This window comes from Laetiporus sulphureus (assembly GCF_001632365.1).
Source record: "Laetiporus sulphureus 93-53 unplaced genomic scaffold LAESUscaffold_14, whole genome shotgun sequence".
NCBI lineage: Eukaryota > Fungi > Basidiomycota > Agaricomycetes > Polyporales > Laetiporaceae > Laetiporus > Laetiporus sulphureus.
In genome coordinates, this window is record NW_024468523.1 from 290,988 (window position 1) to 310,797 (window position 19,810).

Sequence of the window (19,810 nt, forward strand, 5' to 3'; positions counted from 1 at the left end):
GCCAGCCACAACGTCTTCACTGGGTGCTCTCGGATTGCTCCCTCCGGGCATTCCCAACAAATTGAAATATATGGTATTCTTACAATTAATAGGCCGGATCTTATAATCATCGGGAAAAATTATAAACTATCCTACGCATCCTGGGCATGATTATAATGCGTGATCAGAATGGTCGATCTTACAAGCCATTATAATGATAGGGGGGGTTCATGTGAAACTCAGAGATCCATTATACTAGTAGGCCAGAATGGTCACGGTAAATAAGAATAGGGGGGGGGGTTTCAAGGTATTATAAACCCTTTATAATCTTTCTGCACTTTTGCTGATGGAGGCTTTAAAGGAAATGGAGTTGAAAGGCCTTTTGGTGCTCAACCAACCGCCTGATAAGCTGCACCATTTTTTGACAAGCGACGAGCTGCAGGCTGAGCTAGATGCTCAGACTCGGCGTTGGGGGTTGTGTCTGGTCATACTATACGTAACTGTAAAGTACGAGATGTTCGCTCTCACTGCTTACTATGTGCTGTCGACGTGATAACGCTTACGACCGTCACATCCCGATTCCGCTGGAAAACGTATCATGATACAACGGGGATCAATGGATCCAGGTATCTGCACCGCTGTATCGGACATCACTGTTTCAATAGTTCAATATACGTCTATAATGGTAGGTGAAGGGTTGAAAGTTGAAAACCCTTTCTTGACACTGATTAGTCTCGCGCACCGCCTATGACAACTTGGATACGATATTAGATAAGCATGATATCCACTACATGCTGGACGATGTACTTAGTAGATACGTCACTACAAATGAAACGATGAATAGCGACTCTAACGGACACGGCAGCTCGCCTCATGGCAAGATATCATATATCAGATGTCACAGAACTTCACCACACAGTTCTTCAATAGCGTTAATGAAAATGATCAATCTATCGTCTCTCTTGAACATTTGAACGTTGAACGTTAACCGTCATTTTGCATACTACCCGCAACAGGCGCAGTACCTGACTCATCTGATGAGAGATCATGTGCGTCGTCGCGGTCGTGTCAACCGCCCGCGTCTGAGACTGCTTCTCCCACTACGAGCTTGCTGAAACTGAACGCAGCTGGCATGTCGGAAGACCTTGAAAGCGACATTGGCCTGGCCAGTCTCGCTGAATCGATGCCATCTACCGCTACTTCCAGCTCTCCAGCGCGCCCATCTGTGCTTAGCCGAGCGGTCCCAGCAAGCCTCAAGTCACCATCTTCCCCGAGTCTCCTTCCTATTGCGCATGGAAGCATACTGAGGAGGAACACGACCCCACGCAAACAGTCCACCTCAGCAGGGCAAGATGCAGCTAGCCTCAACCTAGGTGGCCTTACTATGGAGCCAGACGATGTAACGCGCCTACGTCGATGGATAGCCAGCTTGGTGATAGGCACAATTACTTTATATATCATTGGAATCATCTGCTGAGACGCATGTTCCATTAGTCGACTTCGACCTAGACGTCGGGCCGAAGATCTGCTCTATGTACCCTCCGCTCGACCTGTCTCATACAGAGGCTGACAATGTGTTAGTTATCACTTTTTCTCTGCACCTCAGGCCGCGCGTTGACCGTCGAGGCATGAAGCGCATTCTCCTCGTTCCCTGATTGCCCACAGTTCGAACAGGGCTCGCAAGTGCACTCGTTCCGGATCCGCGCACGGCAGCCCTCTGAGGATAAGCTTGTGCGGCCTAGTGATCAACGTCCGCATACTGTAGATGGCTTCATCTACGGGTACTCGCACTTTACCCAACGTAGAGACGCGACTTCCAAGCGAGGCTACCAACAGGTGGGAATCAGTAGCGTCTCTTAGGTTGCGATGTCAACCCTGAACTCGGACATCATCAGCGTTCCGTCGTCATCCTCACCCACCTCGCATATCCCGCTCTGTTTCACACCCTTGTATCGAAGCTCGGCCCTGCATTTCTCATGCATGGCAGCCCTATGCTCGAAGCGGCATGTCACAACGTGGCGAGCTGGTGTGTGTTTCCCTCAATTGATATCTAACCCCAACGACTTTAACTCTACGCGTAAAGAAGGTCAGATCCAAGCCCAGGACATGTGGTAGAGCTGGAGTTCCTAGGTACTGTCTTTCAAACGGAGTTGCCGCTGCACGTCGACACACAGCAGGCGCCATCCACGAAACCCCCTCCTACACCACTTAATGGTAGCTGCGAGGCACCCTGTCAGGTTCGTAGAATACTCTGCCAGATCAACTCCAGGGCGTTGGCTTATCTCCGAGATAGATTTTGGCCTCGCTACCACCATCGGAACCGCCAGCACTGTTGCTATTCGAGGCTTGTCTACCGCAATTATGGTCGATATGGGAGTGTCTCGTTCTCTGCGAACCCATTCTGGTATACGGGCCTTCCCCTGCGATGACCAGCCAGGCTGTCTGGTGGTTGCGTGACATCCTTCGTCCAGTACGTTGCTTCTTCCATATATGTGAATATACTTGAGCTTGCTCGTTGCTCATGGCAGATCCCTGTCGCGGGAGACTTTCGCCCATTCTTCACAATACACGATGCAGACCACACCGCCCTTGTCAATCCTCGTCCGCCCAGTGCAGGACTCCTGCTTGGCGTGACGAATCCGTACTTCGAGGGCGCATGCAAGCACTGGCCGCACGTCCTCAGTCTTGGGCGGACGCCTCCGTGAGTTATGCCCCACTTCGATGCATCATGGCATTGTTGACAAGACGCAGAACGAAATCAAAGGCACACGTGGCCGCAAGTCCTGGCCCACTTCCCGGATGGAAGTCACGAATGCATAAGAGATACGTCGCGCGAGACCATGCGCTGCTGGAGCAGTTGAAGGCAGCGTGTACGGGATCTGAGCAAGCAAGTGCGTTGTTCTCTGCTTGCCGCTTGTGGTGATTCTTCAGAATGCTCACGGATTGATGACAGAACGCGAAGCTTCTGCAGCTCTTCGCCAACATTTCTCCTCCCGCACGGCCGCACTGCTCGTCCCGCTGCAACGATACCTCCAGACCCTTATACCCTCTCCTGCATCTGTCGCCTCTGCTACCTTCCCGTCGACGCCGTATTCAAAGTCTGCATCTGTCTCTGCCTTTCCCAACTCCTCTTCTTCGAGTCTCTTCCCGCTGAGGTCATCCGTGGCGAGCTCCTTCTCATATCACTCAGCGGCATCGTCAGGGACACTCGTCCCGTCTCCGTTATCAACGACGGCCACGACGGGGTTAGCAACATGGAACGCGCCGGAGCACGCTTCTGCAGAGGACAAGGAAGGAAACGCATCGCAACTCACTATCAGTGTCCCACCTCACGACGAACCTATACCCGAATCACATCCCTCCATCTTCGTCTCCTCCGTGTCTACCACAACCCCATCGTCAAGTACAATCTCCTCCCCACCCTCGTCCGCCGCGTCCAGCTCCACACGCGCGCCCACTCCCACACCGACGAGCGCTGATCCGCGTCTGGCGCCGTTCAACGAGCGTGCGTTCCTCGCGTCACTCAAGCCGCTTGCGCTGCCGTTCAAGTCGGCGGGGAAGGCGCGAGAGTTTTACGCGCGCTGGATACGGACGCCCGCATTCGGAGTGTGGATCGCGCGGCAGGAGGAGACGGTGGAGAGGGTGTTGAGGGGGGAGAGGGGGTAGGATGTAAGTGGTTGAGTGTGAACATCGATGGTTTTAGGATAGGTCTCACGGAGTTCGTGATGAATTGTGGATTGTTTCTTTTTTTGTACTCTATGCGGCATGCAGGGCATTATACAAGTGAGCACGAGATGCGCTAGGGCGGTATATCCATATTATACCAAAGCAGTCCCTCCGTACAGATAAGTAACCAAGTGCACCGGTCTTGCTGCTGTGCTGCCCCTCGTCACCGGAATGCACTTCCCGAGCGCAATCCGACACTCGCTTCCCTCGACCCTGGCGCCCTGCGCCGCTTCTCGTTGGCTTTGCGCCCAAAGCCGAACCAGCCCACGACGACCTCCTTCGCGTAGATCTCGCCAAAGCCGAGCATGACGCCATTGACGAACGGGAGCAGTATGTTCACGGCGATGCTAGCGAGGAGCGCGCGCACACGCGTGCGCGGGGAGAGCGAGGAGTCGAAGATCGCGAGCGTTGTGCTGGGGGCCTCCTGCGCGGCGTGCGCGTGGTGATGGTGGTGTTCGTCGTGGTGCGGGCCGTGCGTGTGGTGGGGCTGTCCTGGTTGGTGTTGGTGGGGGAGGGAGGCGGGGAGTGAGGAGGGGGAGTGGGCGTCTGAGGGGAAGGAGAGGGAGGGATAGGAGGAGGTTAAGGAGTCGGGTGCTGGAGAGGAGGAGAGCGACTCCCACTTGTCCTTGTTTTCCGAGGTGGGGGCGGCAGTATGTGAGGTGCCTGGGAGTATCTTCTGCGAGACATAGCATCGATTAGGGACTTTGATGGATATGCTTGAGCAAGTTGTCCACGTACCTCGAGCTGCTCCTTTGTCTGCTTGCCCTGGTGCTCCCCGCTCATCAAATGCCTTGCACCAGCTACGCTCGGCTCGCCACCCTTCCCCTCCACGCTCGGTTGGGTGCTCGTCGCGCTCTCCAGCACCAGGCTCGCGCTCGCGCTCCCGCCGACGCTCTCCCACCCGCTCTCACTGTGCACCTGCGAGCGCGCGATACCCTCTGCCCGCTCACGCGCGCGGATCTCCTCCCAGCGCTGGCGCTCCTGCTCCGCGTGTTCACGCTGGTCAGCGGACTGGCGGCGCCATTCGGCGACGTGCTCGTTGTACTCGGCCTTCCAGACGTCGTCGGCGTCCGACGACGCGCTTGGCTCGGCAGACTCGGGCTCGGGCGCTGGAGGTTCTGACGTTGTTCCTGCAGCTGCTGCCTCTGCTGGCTGTTCGGAGGCGGCGGATTGCTTCGGAAGCGGGGCGGGAGAGAAGGCTGTCTCCAGAGCAGACTATGTTGCCGTCCGGGTTGCCTTGAGCACGTTGGAGGCTATCAGGATGAATACAAAGACACACGGACCTGGAGGAGGTTCTCCTCTTCTGGGTTGAGGTGCTCTGCCATGCTTAGTGCTTGTCGGTGGAACGCGAGTTGTCGCGGTGAGAAAGTGCGCTGCGATCACGACATTGACCAAGCACGCGCAAACACATGCATCAATCGCCGCACTTTCCATATCGAGCATGTGTTTAGCCTTTTCTGGTCGCGTCTCCGTTCCCCGAGTTCTTACGCTTCATAAAATGCATGATAAATAACACAAAAAATTAAAGTGCATCAAGTAATGTGGCCATTCTGTTCTTTCACTTTGGTAAAATGCATGGTGATAAATCACACAAAATAATCAAAGTTACCTTGCGACTGCAAGGTTTCTCCTGTAACGCGATTTTCGCGCAGGCAGATTTGGTTTTGTTTGTCTCGAACCCCCCTGTCCTACTGCCGACGTCATTCATTCTTCTTCTTCACTCGCAAAGCGCCGGCTGTTGTCGGCGGCATACCTTGCGACTGAACGTGAAGCTTTGACCAAGCTTTGACTCAGGAGGAGGAGCTGTACGGAAAGGGAAACGATCGATCGAGACAAATACGTACAAACACATGTGTCCGCGTCGCCAAATAAGTAGTGTCCGGGAGTTTAACGGGAGTTTAAACCTTGTGGCATTGTTTTTCAAGCTTCAGGTTCGCTTCAAACCCTTTCTTCTTCCTAGATTCACTCATGTCCTCTCCATCTCATCAATCACATCGAATTCACCTACTGGGCCGATATGGTTTTTTCTCCTTCTCGGAATCAGATGATTGCTAACCATGCAGGAGATGGAGATGATGCTCGACCCTCGTTATCTATTAACCGTTGACAGTCCATATCAATGTAGGTGTGAGGGCGATTTCATACTCGTCCTCACTCTCGTCTCCGGCCCTGTCTCGCGCTTTTAGCTGTAATATTGTTCTTCAGCGTGTACAAGCAGCTCACCTCGCGCACTGCCACTTGGAGTGTAACTCGTTCACTTCCTTAAATAACAGGCGGGCAGGACAATTTACACCGGCCTCCAAAAACGAATCAACTCCTATTTGACCGCTAGTAGTACATGCATCGCGGATGCTACCGGGAGGTTCAACGCCAGCCTCATAGAAACGGAGTGCCAAGTCAGAAACCCCGAGGATTGCGCAGACCTAAAACGCTCGACGCCTGCCTCATAATAACACATCCATGACGAAACCCTCAACTCTCCATGCCATATGAGTCCAAAATGCACCAGCTGATACCTAGCAACTCTATGATCACTCAAACCCGACGCTCGGTCGCCCCGATCACCATCAAGCTCCGCAGGGAAGATTAAGCGAATCCTCTTTCCAGACAGTCGCAAGGTCTGCCGCTGGCCACAGCCGGTGCTTCTCGAGTGCATCAAGTCATTTGGCTGTTCTGTCAGAAGCTTCTATGGCAATTCAGTGGAAACACATTGCGCTCATCTCCTCTGTTTTCGGCAAGCTGCATCTGCAGACTTAGTTGCGTGTCATTACATGGCACATCTCCATACTCCCTCTATTCATAGACTTTGATCGACGTCATGGCCACCGCAGTGACGAAAGAGGTGATCTAACGCTCCTGCTCACGTATATATTAACCTCAAGAACTTCCCGTCATCGACCGCTCAGCAACTCTTCCCGCATTTCATACCTGCCCTAGCACGCACTCGAATCACTTTCACATATTCTCTATCATGCCTTCTTCCGCGTACCAGGTGAGCTCTCCACACGAAGCGAGACGAAGTAGATGGTGACTATGATTTTCCAGCAAGGTGACAAGGTCAAGTATCGCCCCATTGGTGGTAGGTTTTGCGACGCGTCCTATCGTCGCAGCACTATTCACCTAAGGACAAATTACTCTGGATAGGCGACTCCGACAATGTCTCTCACTCGACTGGCACTATCGAAGAGGTCGTTGAAGCAGACGATGGCGTAAGTGTCCATTGAAACGTCTTATCAGCATGTCCCAGCAGCTGACGGTACGCCTACCTCCAGTCTGTCCGTTATGCCATCAAGAACGACAATACGGGCAAGACCACGGACTATCAGGTGCGCTTGCTGACTCTAAATAGCCTTCCTATCGCTGAAAACGCTGCTCTACAGGAGATGAACATTGTCAGCAAGATTTGAACATTTCCCTCGGACTGTACCTGTATTACGATTATCAATTAGTGTGTATATTGTTGTAAGATAGCGCCGTCGCGATATCGGAATCCCTTGACCGTAACTCGGAGTTTTGCCACCATTCAAGGATCAAACGCTTATTGCGGCCAAATCAAGGGTCATTCAATATGATGCTCGGATAATAATGCACAGCTTTAACGCGCGATGGATGCGCTACGTATAAATAAGAATCACCTGATCGTGATGCACCTGATCGTGATGGGAACTCAGCCCGAAGCGCGCTTATTCGCATGGAATGGATTGTTCACTCTCTGCACTATCCAAGTACGAGCTGCTTTTCTAGGTCACTGATACTGTTACACTGCAATCGGTGGCGGAACGTACGAGGGCTCCATGGCGTCGCAACTATTTCTCCAGAAGAGACGTCAGACGCAGTCTTCAATGAGTCCGTTCGCACGGTTACAGTGATCATCTGTCGCATGCGTGCTGAGTCAACTCGGAAGGCGCGACCTCAGGCCCAGCGCATTTGGATATAGTACATTGATCGTCAAAGCCAGCATGTAGGCATGAAGCCATCGATGAATGCCGAAGAATAGAAAAACGCGGAAGACTAGCTCTTCTCTCTGCAGCGGAGTGTCATTCGCGCACGTTCACTCTTCACCCGAGGAAATCGAATCAGCTTGGACATCTCGACAATGCAATTGGTCTGCGGTAACACGCCGGATCCCATAGCAATCTTTCGTTCCCATGGCACTCTTGCCTCTACCAGCGTATGCCTTCCTAGATGATTTCGACGACAGAGACAGGTATCTGTTCCACGTTGGCATCGCACACATGCTTCTATTTATCAGCATCTGCGCCTTCTGGGTTCTTAAAAGGAACATCGTGCGCACTACGGTACCCGTCCGTCCGTCTCTCGTCTAGGCCATGTCACACATGCGACATGCGGCTGTCATCGCCGGTGTGGTCGCAGCTTTGCTAGCTCGTGGAGGTCTCTGCCAGACGTCGTCTGTGTCCACCGCGATTGCTGGCTACGGTCCGTCTGCGTACACCGTCCCTGGGCCATTCCCGACGTCTCTCTATCAGTCGTACTACAATGACCCTACGGCAACATCTGCTGAGCCTCAGCCTGTAATCTCTGATCCCGTAACTGTGAGTATATAGTCCAGAAACAGAACATCGGGGAGTTGCTAACCTGCTATCACAGTCTGAGATATACCCGTACTGGCTGACGGATCCGGAGAGCATACCTCAGGTCCGTCTATGTAGCCGTTTGCGCGCACTCAGTCGAGACGCTGATGTTGCTCGATGCCATGGTTCACTGCAGAACGATACCTCCGAACCGCAACCACTCCCACCCATCGCTTCGCCGACCCAGCTACTCGATCTCGCTTGGAGCCAGATTCTCACCATCACGACCAACCCAGCGTTTGGAAACGACAGTTGCGCCCGGTGCCAGGCTGCGCTCCAAGTGGGCCAGTTCCTCGCGCTCACGGCCCCAGAGCAGGTTTCCGTACTTGCCGTGCAGCTGTGCGAGTACTTTGGGTATTCGACCGACGCGGGGTGCGAGGCGGAGTTTGGGATGAGTGGCGTTGGGCCGACGATCGCGCAGGTTGCGGCATATGCTGATATGGCGGGATATGATGGACAAGTTGGGTGTCTGGATTGCAGCATATTCATGGGTGTGGAGAGGTGCTGACTGGACATCGGCATAGCTTATATGCGCGAACTTCGCCAGCTTGTGCTCTATCCCGTCTACAAGCGCGCTCAACCTCACTGGCTGGTTTGCAAAGCCGAAGCCTAGTCCTCTTCCGCCTCCCAGACAAGCTACGGGGGAACGTCTGAAGGTCCTGCACCTCTCTGACCTCCACATTGATCCCCGTGAGTTCGTCGTTCGTAACTACACGATGATTTTGAGTATTGAACGACGGCGGACAGGATACCTCATCGGTTCAGAGGCCAACTGCAGCCAGGGTCTCTGCTGCAGAGCTGGAGCCTACAATGAAGACAGTGTGAACCAGACGCTAGCACCCGCACCGCGATATGGGTCATTTGTTTGGTACACTCGATGTTTTCGCCTACTGGAATGAGACCTGACTGACATTGCCATTAGCGACGCGCCCTACACTCTAATCGTCGCCGCTCTGCAGGCAATCCCCATCCTCACTGCGACAGAGCAGGACGGGTTCAACTTCACGCTGTACACAGGCGATTTGGTCTCGCATGATCCCATGAACGAGCTGTCCAGGTATGTTATGAACGGGCTGTGTGAGGGTTGACCTGGCTGATCTTCGACTGATCTGCCGTGAAGACAGTACACTGTGTATACAGAGGTCTGTTCACTTCTGTGCTGTTGCTGTTGTTTACTCACGTCTGGGTGACAAGACCGTCTTATACGACCTGATCAAAAGGCTGATCAATACGGGCCCTGTGTATGCGGTGCTGGGCAACCATGACACCTATCAGACGTCAGTCTTCATATCCCCCTCGATCTCAACACGCTAAAAGGCCTTCTTCACCAGAGCGCAGAATTCACCTTACGATTTTGTCCCTGAGCTAGCGGGACAGTTTGACTGGTGTGCTCCATTCTTTTTACTATCTGTGACGCTGAGACTGGACGCATATATACAGGGATTATGATCACCTTGCCGACCTGTGGGAATTGGAGGGATGGATCTCCGCGGAGACTGCACAACAGGCGCGGACTAACTATGCTGCGTACTCGGTCCAGCGAGGAGATGGCCTGAGGATTATCACGCTGAACACGGATTTCTGTACGTGCATGTCCAGAATGTTTCATCGTAATCATGGTTGACATACCTTTATCCCAGGGTATACGTACGTTGAAAGGAGATTCGGAACTGTTGATAGCAGACTAAAAACTACATGCTATGCAGCCAAAACGTATATAATTACGTCAACTCATCGTTCTCCGACAACTCGGGCATGATACGCTTCCTGACGGATGAGCTGCAGGATGCTGAGGATGCTGGCGAGCGAGGTGAGAGATGGTCATTTGGAACTTTAGGAATTGTCTCTGAGGCACGTTAGCTTGGATCATGGGCCATATCCCAAGCGGATGGGATGCGTCTGATCCGTTGCAGAACCCGACGAATCTATGTGAGTCAGTTTGGCTGCGAGCGAAACGTTGAGGCAAAACTAATGGCCGCTTGGATGAATAGTCTATCAGATGCAAGTACTTCGTCTTCGGGAACTCTCGTGATAAGACTGACCTAGGTACTGCAGTGTCGACCGGTACTCACCACATGTCATTGCCGGTGGGTAATCAATTGCATGAACGGTCGTGCCTTTGGCATTGAACTCGAACGTGGTTCACCAGGGATCTTCTTCGGTCATACGCACGAGGACATGCTAAATGCACGTTTGTTTACTAGCTTGGCTTGGATACCGGCAATAACGTTGACACCTTCTAGATCTTCTACACAAATGACGCCACGAACATGAGCGTGGAGACCGCCCAGACGGTCGCCTGGGTGCGTGAGCAGCTTCACAGAATCATCGCTTATGGCTGAATAGCAGTAAAGATCGGGCCTTCCGTGACTCCTATAACTAACTACAATTCAGGATTCCGTGTCTACGAGGTTGACTCTGGGGTACGAACTCTCTATCGTCTGTGCTGCAGTGTTGACCGCTTTGGCATATTGCAGACATTCGAAGTCCTGGACTCTTACACGTGAATGCTTTGTCGCGTGACTTGAATTATCCGCTGACTGGTCCTCTCTAACCTTTTTCGCTTTAGCTGGTATTCCGATGTGAATGCATATCCGGAGCTAGATGCGCAGACAGCATTTGGGCCAACGTTCCAGTTTGAGTATAGCGCACGCGAGACATACGGCGCCAATATCACAGGGTGGGGACCCAACGACCCCTTGAACGCCACCTGGTGGCAGTTAGTGACGGAAGGTTCGTGCCGTTAAATCACATTCTTTGAGTTCAAAACTCATCTCTTCCAGCCATGGAAATTGATTCGTCCCTTGTCGAGGTATGGTTGCTGCTTCCGTAAATAAGACGACATTCTGACAGAGCTGCTCGATGCAGACGTTCAATACCTATCAGACAAAGAGTTCCGCGCGGGGCACTGCTTGCACCGGTAGCTGCATTCCTGAAAAGATCTGCTCCATCCGTAGTGGCAGTGCGAGTCTCTTCATTCAAAATTGCGCTAGCTTATGAGCAAGAATTACTTCCCACGTTCTTATCGATACCGAATTTTTGGACAATATCTCTGAGACGTACACGCTTAGACACATGCGAATGCATCTGGAGTCATTGGATCGCCGCCAATGTACCGTAAGCTCAGGGGATACTATGGTCGGACAATCAGACGATGATTACACGGAATGAACGAACAGGTCACGTACTTGGCAAAGCGGTCGTATGAACCCTACTACGTTCTCGACATCGCTATCGTTGTAGTATACAGCCGACAGAGACGAAGGTGCCACGTCTTCTTCTACCCATTGCACCAGCGCCGAGAGGATATTATACTCAGGGCCGTTGGAAAGAGGTAGCATCCCGCCCGAAGCCTGCGACACAGCTCCGAAGGCGTTCGCGCCGTATCCGCCCTGCATATGAGTAGGTACGGTTTCGCGCAGGAATTTAGTTTCTCGAAAAGGTTCTCACCGTACTAACATCAATTAGAGCTATGTGAGCAGCGGATAGGGAGCAACGACGCAGACTTACCAATGATTCATTCCGGGAACAGTGAATAGGCGGTAGTAATCGCTGATGTCCATTTCAGCGTACGCTTGTGTGAAGGCGTGTACTGTCTCATAGTAATGAAGCGAGTTTCCAGGACTAATCAACTGGTCCACCCAGCCGACGTAATGTATGAGTTTCCCGTTGTGCCTCAACCCTGCGAAAGCAGTGAGATTGGGATTGATTGCCTTGTTGATTTAATTAGACATTGTATTCATATTTGAAGATACGCCGCTCACATTTGCCTGGCCAGGATTGATCTCATCTGCCAGCTCTACATTTGACACGTCGTAGTCGTTGATGGTCCACTCGGTGTCACTGATACAGAAAACGCTGAATATGTCCGTGTTTCCACCAGAAAGGGCCTTACTTGACGACGAAGTACTGGAACCAGTCTACGTTAAGCTGGAGCGGTTCGGTGGTATAAACGCCTTCAGCATATGCGACCTCGCCACCTGGATAGTAGGGGCCGAAGATCCAGGTTTGGTTAGTCTCGTAGTAATCTGCATAGATCTTGTGTAGCGCCTCAATCTGTAGAATTGTCAGACAAGTAGACGTGTTTTGTCCTGGATGGCATGTGAGCGTCTCTGGTCGGAAATTGAAAAGCAGATCGAGACAATCGCATGTGGACGGTAGAACGAGTCTTACAGGCAGTATCTGGGATCGTTGATGATCCCATCGACGAGCTATGAGGTGGAAATTATAGTAGTAAGCAAGCAGCTGAAGCAATACATGGGCAGCTGCTTACCCCATCAATCGCATCGCACTGTCTCAGAACCTCGGGATAAATGACATCTATCCAGAGCGAAGGTCCAACGAAGTGAGAGGAGTTGTGCGGTAGCATATCCAGGCACATTTTGATACTCCAATCGGCAAGATGAGTCATCCAGTTCGCCGGAGACCCGACAATCTTTACGCTACCGTGGTCAATGGAAACCGTTGTCAAACAATGAGCAGACTCACGGCACCATCAAAGTCATCAGGGAACATTTGCACTTCTTTAAGTCTGTAATGGATAGACTATGAGTGGGTGATTGCGCAGTGCTCTGTATACGTACCCTTGCCGTCCTCCTAAATTTGCATTGTAAAAATTGAAAAGCTGCGGGATTACAGTAGCTGTGAGATATGTTTACCTGTAGAGCAACCCATATAATACGAGTAGCTCTACGCTCATCCTAGGGAGGGATACAGTGCCCCATCCTAGACCGATCAGCCATGTGCTCGATCATGATGTGATCACTAATTTCGAACTCCCCACTCGTATTCCCCTCCAACTCCCTATAGCGGCTGGGAGAAAACATGTGTAAGTAACGGAGGTCGGAGGCCGACCTTCTCCAATTGGCAGTCAGCAAGGCCAGAAAATAGATTATTGATAGGCGCCTGTAATAAATTTCCGGCAACTCTAACATTCATTGATAACAGTGGTTACAAGAGTCCTGCTACGGCAAGGCATCAATAAACGGCACTCAACAGCATGATTCAATGGTGAGGATTTCCATGGCTATCTAGAGCAGTGCAGATCATTGAGGGTGACACCATGGTTGAGTGACTGAGTCCGGAGCTGGGAGATGTGAGAGGCTCTCTTTTGCATTTTTGACTCCTGGTATCATGTATTTGATTGCAGCATTGAAGTTGTCATAGACAGACCTTACAAGGAATGCCTCTGCCAGTGTGCAGATATCAGAAGCACTCTCCTTTGAGAGTAGATGGGCTGAGCATATTTGCATGATGCAATAGGTGTAATATTTGATTCCTGATTAGGTCAGTACAAAATCTAGCGCTCGGGGAGCACCAACTACTACTTTGGGGCAGCTTGCATCCGACCTCCGTTATTTACACATGTTTTCTCCCAGCCGCTATATGGAGTTGGAGGGGAATAAGAGTGCGGAGTTTAACATTGGCTGAGTCTAAAATGTGTGGCTGAAATGTGGCTGAGGTGGTGGGATGAAGCACAATGTCCCACCCATAGGATGGGGCCCCCCAAACTCCTGAAAGCGAGATGGGGAGGAGCCCGCAGCCAGACCAAACGGGCAAGATGAAGACGAAATGCCACGCGAAAGCTGACGTGAGCAATCGGAAAACGCCCTACACAGCCTGCACAGATTTATTTTTCCACGGGAAACCTAATGAAAAAATGGTGAAAATGTCTTCAGCTGGATATGGAAATAGTTTGGAAATCGGGTGGAAACAATTGAATTATGTTACGATTGCTTCACCGAAACATATCGGTATCACATATTTTTGGACTGAAATATCTTCCTTTGGGAAATAGTTTCACTATTGCTGATACGTTTCGGTAAAACAATTGTAACATAATTTAATTTTCTCCGCTCAATTTTCAAACTGTTTTTATATCCAGACATAAGATATTTTCACCATTTTTGAATCAGGTTTCCCGTGGAAAAATAAATCTATGCAGGCTGTGCTAGCCGGAAAAGGGTGATCGTGCAACCTCCTATCTTATGTAAGCGCCACTGTACCACTGTAGATAGCCAAATAACATTCTGTTATTTGGAACCAACAGACGGCGCAAACGGGTGTCAGGATGAATATGATACTGCTCGAGATTGTAAGTATATAACGAGTGCTTACTCGACGGCTACTTCAATCTCATATGGACATCAGCAACAGGCTGCAGCGGACACTCCGCGATACCGACTGGTCGCGTGCACGCTATCAGCGCTTGTAGTCTGTTTATATTGACGGTAGCCTCATGATAACGAACTGGGAATCCATGCACATGTTTCTTCAATCCCTCACGTTCCGAAATCAAGCGACGGCGTATTCACGCCGTCGCTTCGTTGGCAGTTCGATGCGAGCTCTTGAATCGGTACCCGAGCCTTCGACGTCCGACGGCCGATGCACGATGCTCGACTCGATACAAGGCAGATTTGAGCTATTGACAAATAATCTCATTCAAGCAGGGCCACATCTGCATAGCGGTGCGTAACCTTGCCAAGGACATAGCTTCACGTGCATTGCTGCTTCGTTTCTGATAGGAACAACGTGCACTTGAGCAGCCTTGGAAGGCGCTCCGTGCAAGCCTTCCGGTCAGTTACTGCCTACATCTGTGTTGAGCGTGAGAGGTGGTCTGAACGTCTCGGCATCCGTTCTACCTCTGGGCATTGTGTCCCTGGACGCACGTTCGACAGAGTGTTCACTCAGCTCGTACCAAGCGTCTGCTATATATTGAGAATGCTGTTGAGAAGGTATTGTCGAGCGCATCCTCTAGGTGCTTGACAAAACTCAGTAGCCATCTGCTGGAGCGACTCGTCGCTATGGGGAAAGCCTTGTTAGCGCACGCCGCTGCACTAGCCTTCGTTCGAACCGCTTTTGCGCTTCCACAAACGATCTCTGGCTTAGGTCCGTCGGCGTACACGGTGCCTGGAGCGTTCCCAACATCGCTCTATGCATCTTATTACAACGACCCCACTGCTACGTCTGCGGAGCCGCAGCCGGTGGTCTCTGATCCAGTGACTGTAAGCACAAAATGCCGTTCAGATATGGAACGTACCTGGTGATGTTTGATTGTGCAGCATAAGGTCTATCCGTATTGGCTGACCAATCCGGACACTATTCCTCAAGTAGGTCCAGCGTGCAACCTGCTATCATATGTGCGACTAACCCAATACGCAGGAAAATGTCCTCGAAGCCCACCCGCTACCCTCGCCGGCGACCTCGGAACAATTCTTGGAAACGGCGTTTGCTCAGATCGTCTCAATCACGAGCAACCCGATGTTCGCGAATGACACCTGCACTCAATGCCAAGCCTCTTTGGAGGTGGCGAAGTTCCTGGCGATGGCTGCTCCCGAGCAGGTGCCGAACCTGGCTGTACAGCTCTGCGAATACTTCGACTATGCTACAACGCTGTCATGCCAGGAGACCTACGGCATCTATACGCTCGGGTCGCCCATCACACAGGTCTTGGCCTATACCGATGCAGGAGGGTATGATGGACAGGTACTTCGTCATCAAATGATTCATGCCACAGTCACCTGATGATCTATGTAGTCGATTTGCTCGACATATCTGAGTTTATGCCCAACGCCGCCGCCCAGTCCCCTCAACTTGACGACTTGGTTCGCAAAGCCGAAGCCGGATCCTCTGCCCGCGCCGAAGCAGGCCACAGGAGAAAGGCTGAAGATCCTGCATATCTCAGACTTCCATATTGATCCGCGTAAGCACTTCCGTGTCGATGTTGCGAAAGCAGTCGCTCACACAATTCTTACACAGGATACGCCATCGGCTCCGAGGCGAACTGCAGCCAATACCTGTGCTGCCGTGAGCAGAGCTACAACACGCACAGCGTGAACTTGACCACCCAGCCCGCTCCGCGCTTTGGTGCCTACAGCTGGTATCGTTTTAATCATTCTAGTGGCTGCGCTGGTGTTGACACACTTTAAAGTGACTCCCCTTTCACGCTGATCGCTGCGGCTTTGGAGGCTATCCCTGTCGTCACGGATACGAGTGCAGAAGCTGGTTTCAACTTCACGATCTATACGGGTGATCTTGTGCCCCACGACCCAGCGAATGAGCTCTCCAGGTATGCAACCTGGTCGTCACCACCACTTCACATTCACTCATCTCGAGCAGAGAGTTCACGTTGTATGCCGAGGTAAGTATAGGATGGTTTGTGAACTTGTATACCTTAGAATTAAAATTTCCCAGACAGTTCTGTTTGACCTGATCAAACGAACCCTCAACACAGGCCCTATGTACGCAGTGCTCGGCAACCACGATACCTATAACCAGTGAGGTTCCTATCAGTGTGAAATTTCTGCTTGCTGACACAAAGCTGTCTTCGATAGAGCACAGACCAACCCGTACAACATCCCGGGCGGGCTGTCTTCGGAAGACGACTGGTATGATGATTGGATTACGTGTCTAAGAGACTGACCTGATCTGCGTTTACGAAGGAATTACGACTATCTTGCTGCGTTGTGGGAACTGGAAGGGTGGCTTTCTCCGTCCGAAGCTCAACAAGCTCGCAAGACGTATGGCGCATACTCAGTCCAACGTGGGGACGGTCTGAGAATCATCACGCTGAACACCGACTTCTGTACGTCACTGAACGCTGTCTAGTTATAACTTGCTAAATCGTCTGCCTCTGCGCTCAGGGTACACGTATGCGTTAACTATGCCCTGTCATCAGGGCGCAGCTTCACCCAAGTACCTTCCGTTCTAGATCGAACTACTACAACAACATCAACCTCGCTTCGTCCGACAACTCCGGCATGTTGAGGTTCCTGACGGACGAGCTGCAGGATGCGGAAGATGCCGAGGACCGAGGTGAGCAGACGTTGTAAATTATGTAGGCACTAAGTACTGACTCGACTAGTCTGGATCCTGGGACATGTGCCTAGCGGATGGAGCGGCAGTTATGCGATGAACAACCCGTCCAATCTCTGTGCGTATTGATACCAACCATCTGGCGATCTTGCTTGACCGAACTCTGTTTGCGCAGTCTATCAAATGTAGGCATCATGCTCGTTGCTTGGGCAAGAGTGCAGATTCAATAATGCCTCCGCAGCGTCGATCGCTTTTCTCCTCATGTGATTGCAGGTATGCATGGTTTCATCTGCGACGTGAGATCCTATCTGATCCTTTCGCAGCGATATTCTTTGGGCATACTCACGAGGATCAGCTTTCAGTGGGGTGTCTACCTCTCTCCGTTTATGGCCAAGTCCGCTGAAATCGGGAGTAGATCTTTTATACCAACAATGCGACGAATATCAGCGCTGAAAATGCGCTGACTGTATCATGGGTGAGTGGACGGACGCGTCCAGTTCGCTATTCTCAGCTGACTTTCAGCATAGATCACACCGTCCGTGACTCCATTAACCAACCTGAACTCGGGCTTCCGAGTATATGAGGTTGACTCCGGGGTACGTCCTGGTACGATACAGCGCTAAGTGTGGTACGATTGATGTTTGCGCGTGATCGGGAATCCAGACGTTCGACATCCTTGATGCGTACACGTGAGTGCAACCTTTCGTCGAGATCGTTCTTTAATTGTAGTGTTGATCGGCCGCGCAGCTGGGCGGCAGACGTGAACACCTTCGGAGAACTCGATGGGCAGACGGAGTTTGGACCGGCCTTCGAGTTTGAGTACAGCACCCGCGAGGCATACGGTCAGACCATCACCGAGTGGGGCCCTAATGACCCGTTGAACGCTACATGGTGGCATTTGGTCACTGAAGGTCTGTATTGATGTCATCGGTGTGCCATCTTCAATCCACATTCTGACGGGATCAACGTTTCAGCGATGGAAGCAAATTCATCTCTCGTTGAGGTATGTCCCCCAATATTAGCCATCATAGCCATGCTCTGACGTGTATCCAGCTGTTCACCACGTACCAAGGCAAGAGCTCGGTGAAGACTGCGGCCTGCACGGGTAAATGTATCCCTGCCAGGATCTGCTACATGCGAAGCGGCAGCACACCCATCGCACACCAGAACTGCATCTCTGGCCACGGATCTGTGCAGTGAGCGAAGAATCGCTCAACTGCGACGAAGTGTGTCGAGAGGACTGTTCTATACCCGTGTGTCCGTAGTTGTCAAACATGTAACTGTCGAACAGCGCTTTACTGCTATCTGTTCAGTAGCCAGTTCGAGAGCTCCAATGTTCATTTCGAATGATACACATCTATGCTGTTCAATTGTTTCGAGCCCAAGTTCATTTCTGAACATAGCTTTGGCATATCTATATCAGCACCACTGTGCGGTGGTTCGACGAGAAATCCGCGGATTGCAAATGTCGCAGATCTCCTGGCACAGCTCGGAGGCATGCGTCTCGTCACCAGGCGCTTTGACGCCGCGACATTACTTGCAAGCATGCGACCATTCGCTTGCGTTCTCCCGTCGTGGGCACTACTTTTAATGCCTCTAATGTGCCTCTTGATCGACAGAGTTGCCAGAAACAGGCGCCTACAGATGGTCCGGAATCTACCTCAGCACGTGTGAAGAAAGCTGGAGTGCAAGTTTGACAGCTATTCGTGTATTGTTCCGGGAAATATCACTGGAGTGCTACATGGCTCACGGTATCAACCATCTAGCCGCTCCGCTCGACTTCACGGATCTTGCTGCGCGGCGTTTTAGTGGCTAGGGTTATCCGTTTGCCTACCTCTGCATACTTCAAGTTCCATGTTTCGTATGATTTTACTTATATTCGTTGAAGTATCCGCCGCTGACATTTACAGTTCACCTTGATGACACCTCGTATTCAAAATGGGATATGTTTACACACTGGACCAACACGAAGAGTAGCAGTGGAAAGCAACAATCTGACATCCACGGCGCGTCAATTCATCGTGAGCTCGGTGGACCGTCCAAAGAACTCCCAGAACATTGACATTCACGGAGCAATGCCTTTGCCAGTACTCCTGATGGCACTAGTTGTATCATGTCCGGTCGTAGCCGTAGTGCCAGTGGCACCAGTGTCCGTTGCATCGGTGCTACGAGCGGGCGGCGGCAGCGGAGTCGTCTTCGTGTCCGTCGCCTGGGTGCCAGTAGCGGGGACCGCCTTGGGATCGCCCCTCAACTCTGCAAGTCCCTCTTGCATTTTCTGCTTGCCAATATCTGTTTCCGCATGGTGTCCATCGGAGCCGGTCGCCGAGTCGACAAAATCCATAATGCTGCCTCGGAGAGAGTCACCGGCACCTGTCAGTGGGAACCGAAACGTAAGTGAATGCAGTTGCGACCATCTCAATTATTTGTGCGTGCCTTCAATCACGTTCCATGCGCCCCTGCAGAGGAATTAATTAGTATCTCCTCTGACATGGCTCATGAATGCGCACTCACTTCACTTTCTCACCTAACGTGCTGCCAAGACTGTCGCCAGTAGTGTTCGACATGTGTGCGATGCAAGATGATGCAAGATGAGCGAGCTTACAATTATATGCAGCACTAGCTCCAGGCTCGTGATTACTATATATGATTGGGCCCATTCTGCGAAATGTTTCGTAGAGTACGATGAGCTCTGGGCCGAA

General features: G+C 51.6%; 7 protein-coding genes across 7 annotated transcripts; 4 read left to right on the forward strand and 3 right to left on the reverse strand.

The window, feature by feature from the left end:
* Positions 1 to 1,395: 1,395 nt before the first annotated feature.
* On the forward strand, positions 1,396 to 3,645 carry LAESUDRAFT_758247 (DUF1630-domain-containing protein; the record flags this gene model as incomplete). The annotated part of the gene is made up of 9 exons (XM_040912428.1): positions 1,396 to 1,411; positions 1,474 to 1,555; positions 1,614 to 1,815; positions 1,875 to 2,005; positions 2,066 to 2,216; positions 2,273 to 2,449; positions 2,508 to 2,680; positions 2,731 to 2,870; positions 2,933 to 3,645. The coding sequence occupies 9 exons, from the start codon at positions 1,396 to 1,398 to the stop codon at positions 3,643 to 3,645; spliced, it is 1,785 nt and encodes a 594-aa protein (XP_040765408.1).
* A 223-nt stretch (positions 3,646 to 3,868) lies between these two features.
* Positions 3,869 to 5,030, reverse strand: LAESUDRAFT_758248 (uncharacterized protein; the record flags this gene model as incomplete). The annotated part of the gene is made up of 3 exons (XM_040912429.1): positions 3,869 to 4,381; positions 4,444 to 4,920; positions 4,989 to 5,030. The coding sequence occupies 3 exons, from the start codon at positions 5,028 to 5,030 to the stop codon at positions 3,869 to 3,871; spliced, it is 1,032 nt and encodes a 343-aa protein (XP_040765409.1).
* Positions 5,031 to 6,676: 1,646 nt separating this feature from the next.
* LAESUDRAFT_758249 (uncharacterized protein) lies at positions 6,677 to 7,112 on the forward strand (the record flags this gene model as incomplete). The annotated part of the gene is made up of 5 exons (XM_040912430.1): positions 6,677 to 6,697; positions 6,751 to 6,784; positions 6,850 to 6,914; positions 6,978 to 7,031; positions 7,086 to 7,112. 5 exons carry the CDS (start codon positions 6,677 to 6,679, stop codon positions 7,110 to 7,112), a joined length of 201 nt encoding a protein of 66 aa, XP_040765410.1.
* A 690-nt stretch (positions 7,113 to 7,802) lies between these two features.
* LAESUDRAFT_100840 (sphingomyelin phosphodiesterase) lies at positions 7,803 to 11,376 on the forward strand. The gene is made up of 20 exons (XM_040901152.1): positions 7,803 to 7,912; positions 7,985 to 8,258; positions 8,314 to 8,361; positions 8,434 to 8,757; positions 8,822 to 8,987; positions 9,045 to 9,165; positions 9,220 to 9,354; positions 9,418 to 9,439; positions 9,492 to 9,574; positions 9,629 to 9,682; positions 9,738 to 9,884; positions 10,004 to 10,107; positions 10,158 to 10,230; positions 10,353 to 10,384; positions 10,447 to 10,484; positions 10,541 to 10,600; positions 10,652 to 10,800; positions 10,867 to 11,030; positions 11,081 to 11,109; positions 11,166 to 11,376. The coding sequence occupies exons 2-20, from the start codon at positions 8,034 to 8,036 to the stop codon at positions 11,295 to 11,297; spliced, it is 2,106 nt and encodes a 701-aa protein (XP_040765411.1). The 5' UTR covers positions 7,803 to 7,912; positions 7,985 to 8,033; the 3' UTR covers positions 11,298 to 11,376.
* Positions 11,156 to 13,460, reverse strand: LAESUDRAFT_100875 (feruloyl esterase-like protein). Its single transcript, XM_040901153.1, has 11 exons — positions 12,956 to 13,460; positions 12,881 to 12,893; positions 12,786 to 12,828; positions 12,571 to 12,732; positions 12,471 to 12,508; positions 12,193 to 12,420; positions 12,062 to 12,140; positions 11,808 to 12,010; positions 11,748 to 11,751; positions 11,486 to 11,689; positions 11,156 to 11,430 (listed from the first exon to the last, which is right to left on the reverse strand). The coding sequence occupies exons 1-11, from the start codon at positions 12,969 to 12,971 to the stop codon at positions 11,365 to 11,367; spliced, it is 1,056 nt and encodes a 351-aa protein (XP_040765412.1). The 5' UTR covers positions 12,972 to 13,460; the 3' UTR covers positions 11,156 to 11,364.
* Positions 13,461 to 15,100: 1,640 nt separating this feature from the next.
* Positions 15,101 to 18,311, forward strand: LAESUDRAFT_758253 (Metallo-dependent phosphatase; the record flags this gene model as incomplete). The annotated part of the gene is made up of 22 exons (XM_040912431.1): positions 15,101 to 15,301; positions 15,359 to 15,406; positions 15,459 to 15,782; positions 15,834 to 15,999; positions 16,056 to 16,176; positions 16,228 to 16,365; positions 16,416 to 16,437; positions 16,491 to 16,573; positions 16,631 to 16,684; positions 16,739 to 16,881; positions 16,940 to 16,946; positions 17,008 to 17,111; positions 17,161 to 17,229; positions 17,287 to 17,296; positions 17,353 to 17,384; positions 17,435 to 17,472; positions 17,527 to 17,586; positions 17,639 to 17,707; positions 17,775 to 17,800; positions 17,859 to 18,022; positions 18,086 to 18,114; positions 18,165 to 18,311. The coding sequence occupies 22 exons, from the start codon at positions 15,101 to 15,103 to the stop codon at positions 18,309 to 18,311; spliced, it is 2,055 nt and encodes a 684-aa protein (XP_040765413.1).
* A 681-nt stretch (positions 18,312 to 18,992) lies between these two features.
* LAESUDRAFT_811930 (uncharacterized protein) lies at positions 18,993 to 19,699 on the reverse strand. Its single transcript, XM_040914358.1, has 3 exons — positions 19,623 to 19,699; positions 19,545 to 19,567; positions 18,993 to 19,481 (listed from the first exon to the last, which is right to left on the reverse strand). The coding sequence occupies exons 1-3, from the start codon at positions 19,673 to 19,675 to the stop codon at positions 19,177 to 19,179; spliced, it is 381 nt and encodes a 126-aa protein (XP_040765414.1). The 5' UTR covers positions 19,676 to 19,699; the 3' UTR covers positions 18,993 to 19,176.
* Positions 19,700 to 19,810: the final 111 nt, after the last annotated feature.

Coding starts and splice junctions, on each gene's coding strand:
- LAESUDRAFT_100840 (XM_040901152.1), top strand. CDS start 8,034: ATGTCACACATGCGACATGCGGCTGTCATCGCCGGTGTGGTCGCAGCT. Junction 8,758..8,821: donor TGGCGGGATATGATGGACAA/GTTGGGTGTCTG, acceptor ACATCGGCATAG/CTTATATGCGCGAACTTCGC. Junction 10,231..10,352: donor AACCCGACGAATCTATGTGA/GTCAGTTTGGCT, acceptor TAGGTACTGCAG/TGTCGACCGGTACTCACCAC.
- LAESUDRAFT_100875 (XM_040901153.1), bottom strand. Junction 12,141..12,192: donor TTCCAGTACTTCGTCGTCAA/GTAAGGCCCTTT, acceptor TTTCTGTATCAG/TGACACCGAGTGGACCATCA. Junction 12,011..12,061: donor TCAATCCTGGCCAGGCAAAT/GTGAGCGGCGTA, acceptor TAAATCAACAAG/GCAATCAATCCCAATCTCAC.
- LAESUDRAFT_811930 (XM_040914358.1), bottom strand. CDS start 19,675: ATGTCGAACACTACTGGCGACAGTCTTGGCAGCACGTTAGGTGAGAAA. Junction 19,568..19,622: donor ACGTTAGGTGAGAAAGTGAA/GTGAGTGCGCAT, acceptor ATTCCTCTGCAG/GGGCGCATGGAACGTGATTG. Junction 19,482..19,544: donor CGCATGGAACGTGATTGAAG/GCACGCACAAAT, acceptor TCCCACTGACAG/GTGCCGGTGACTCTCTCCGA.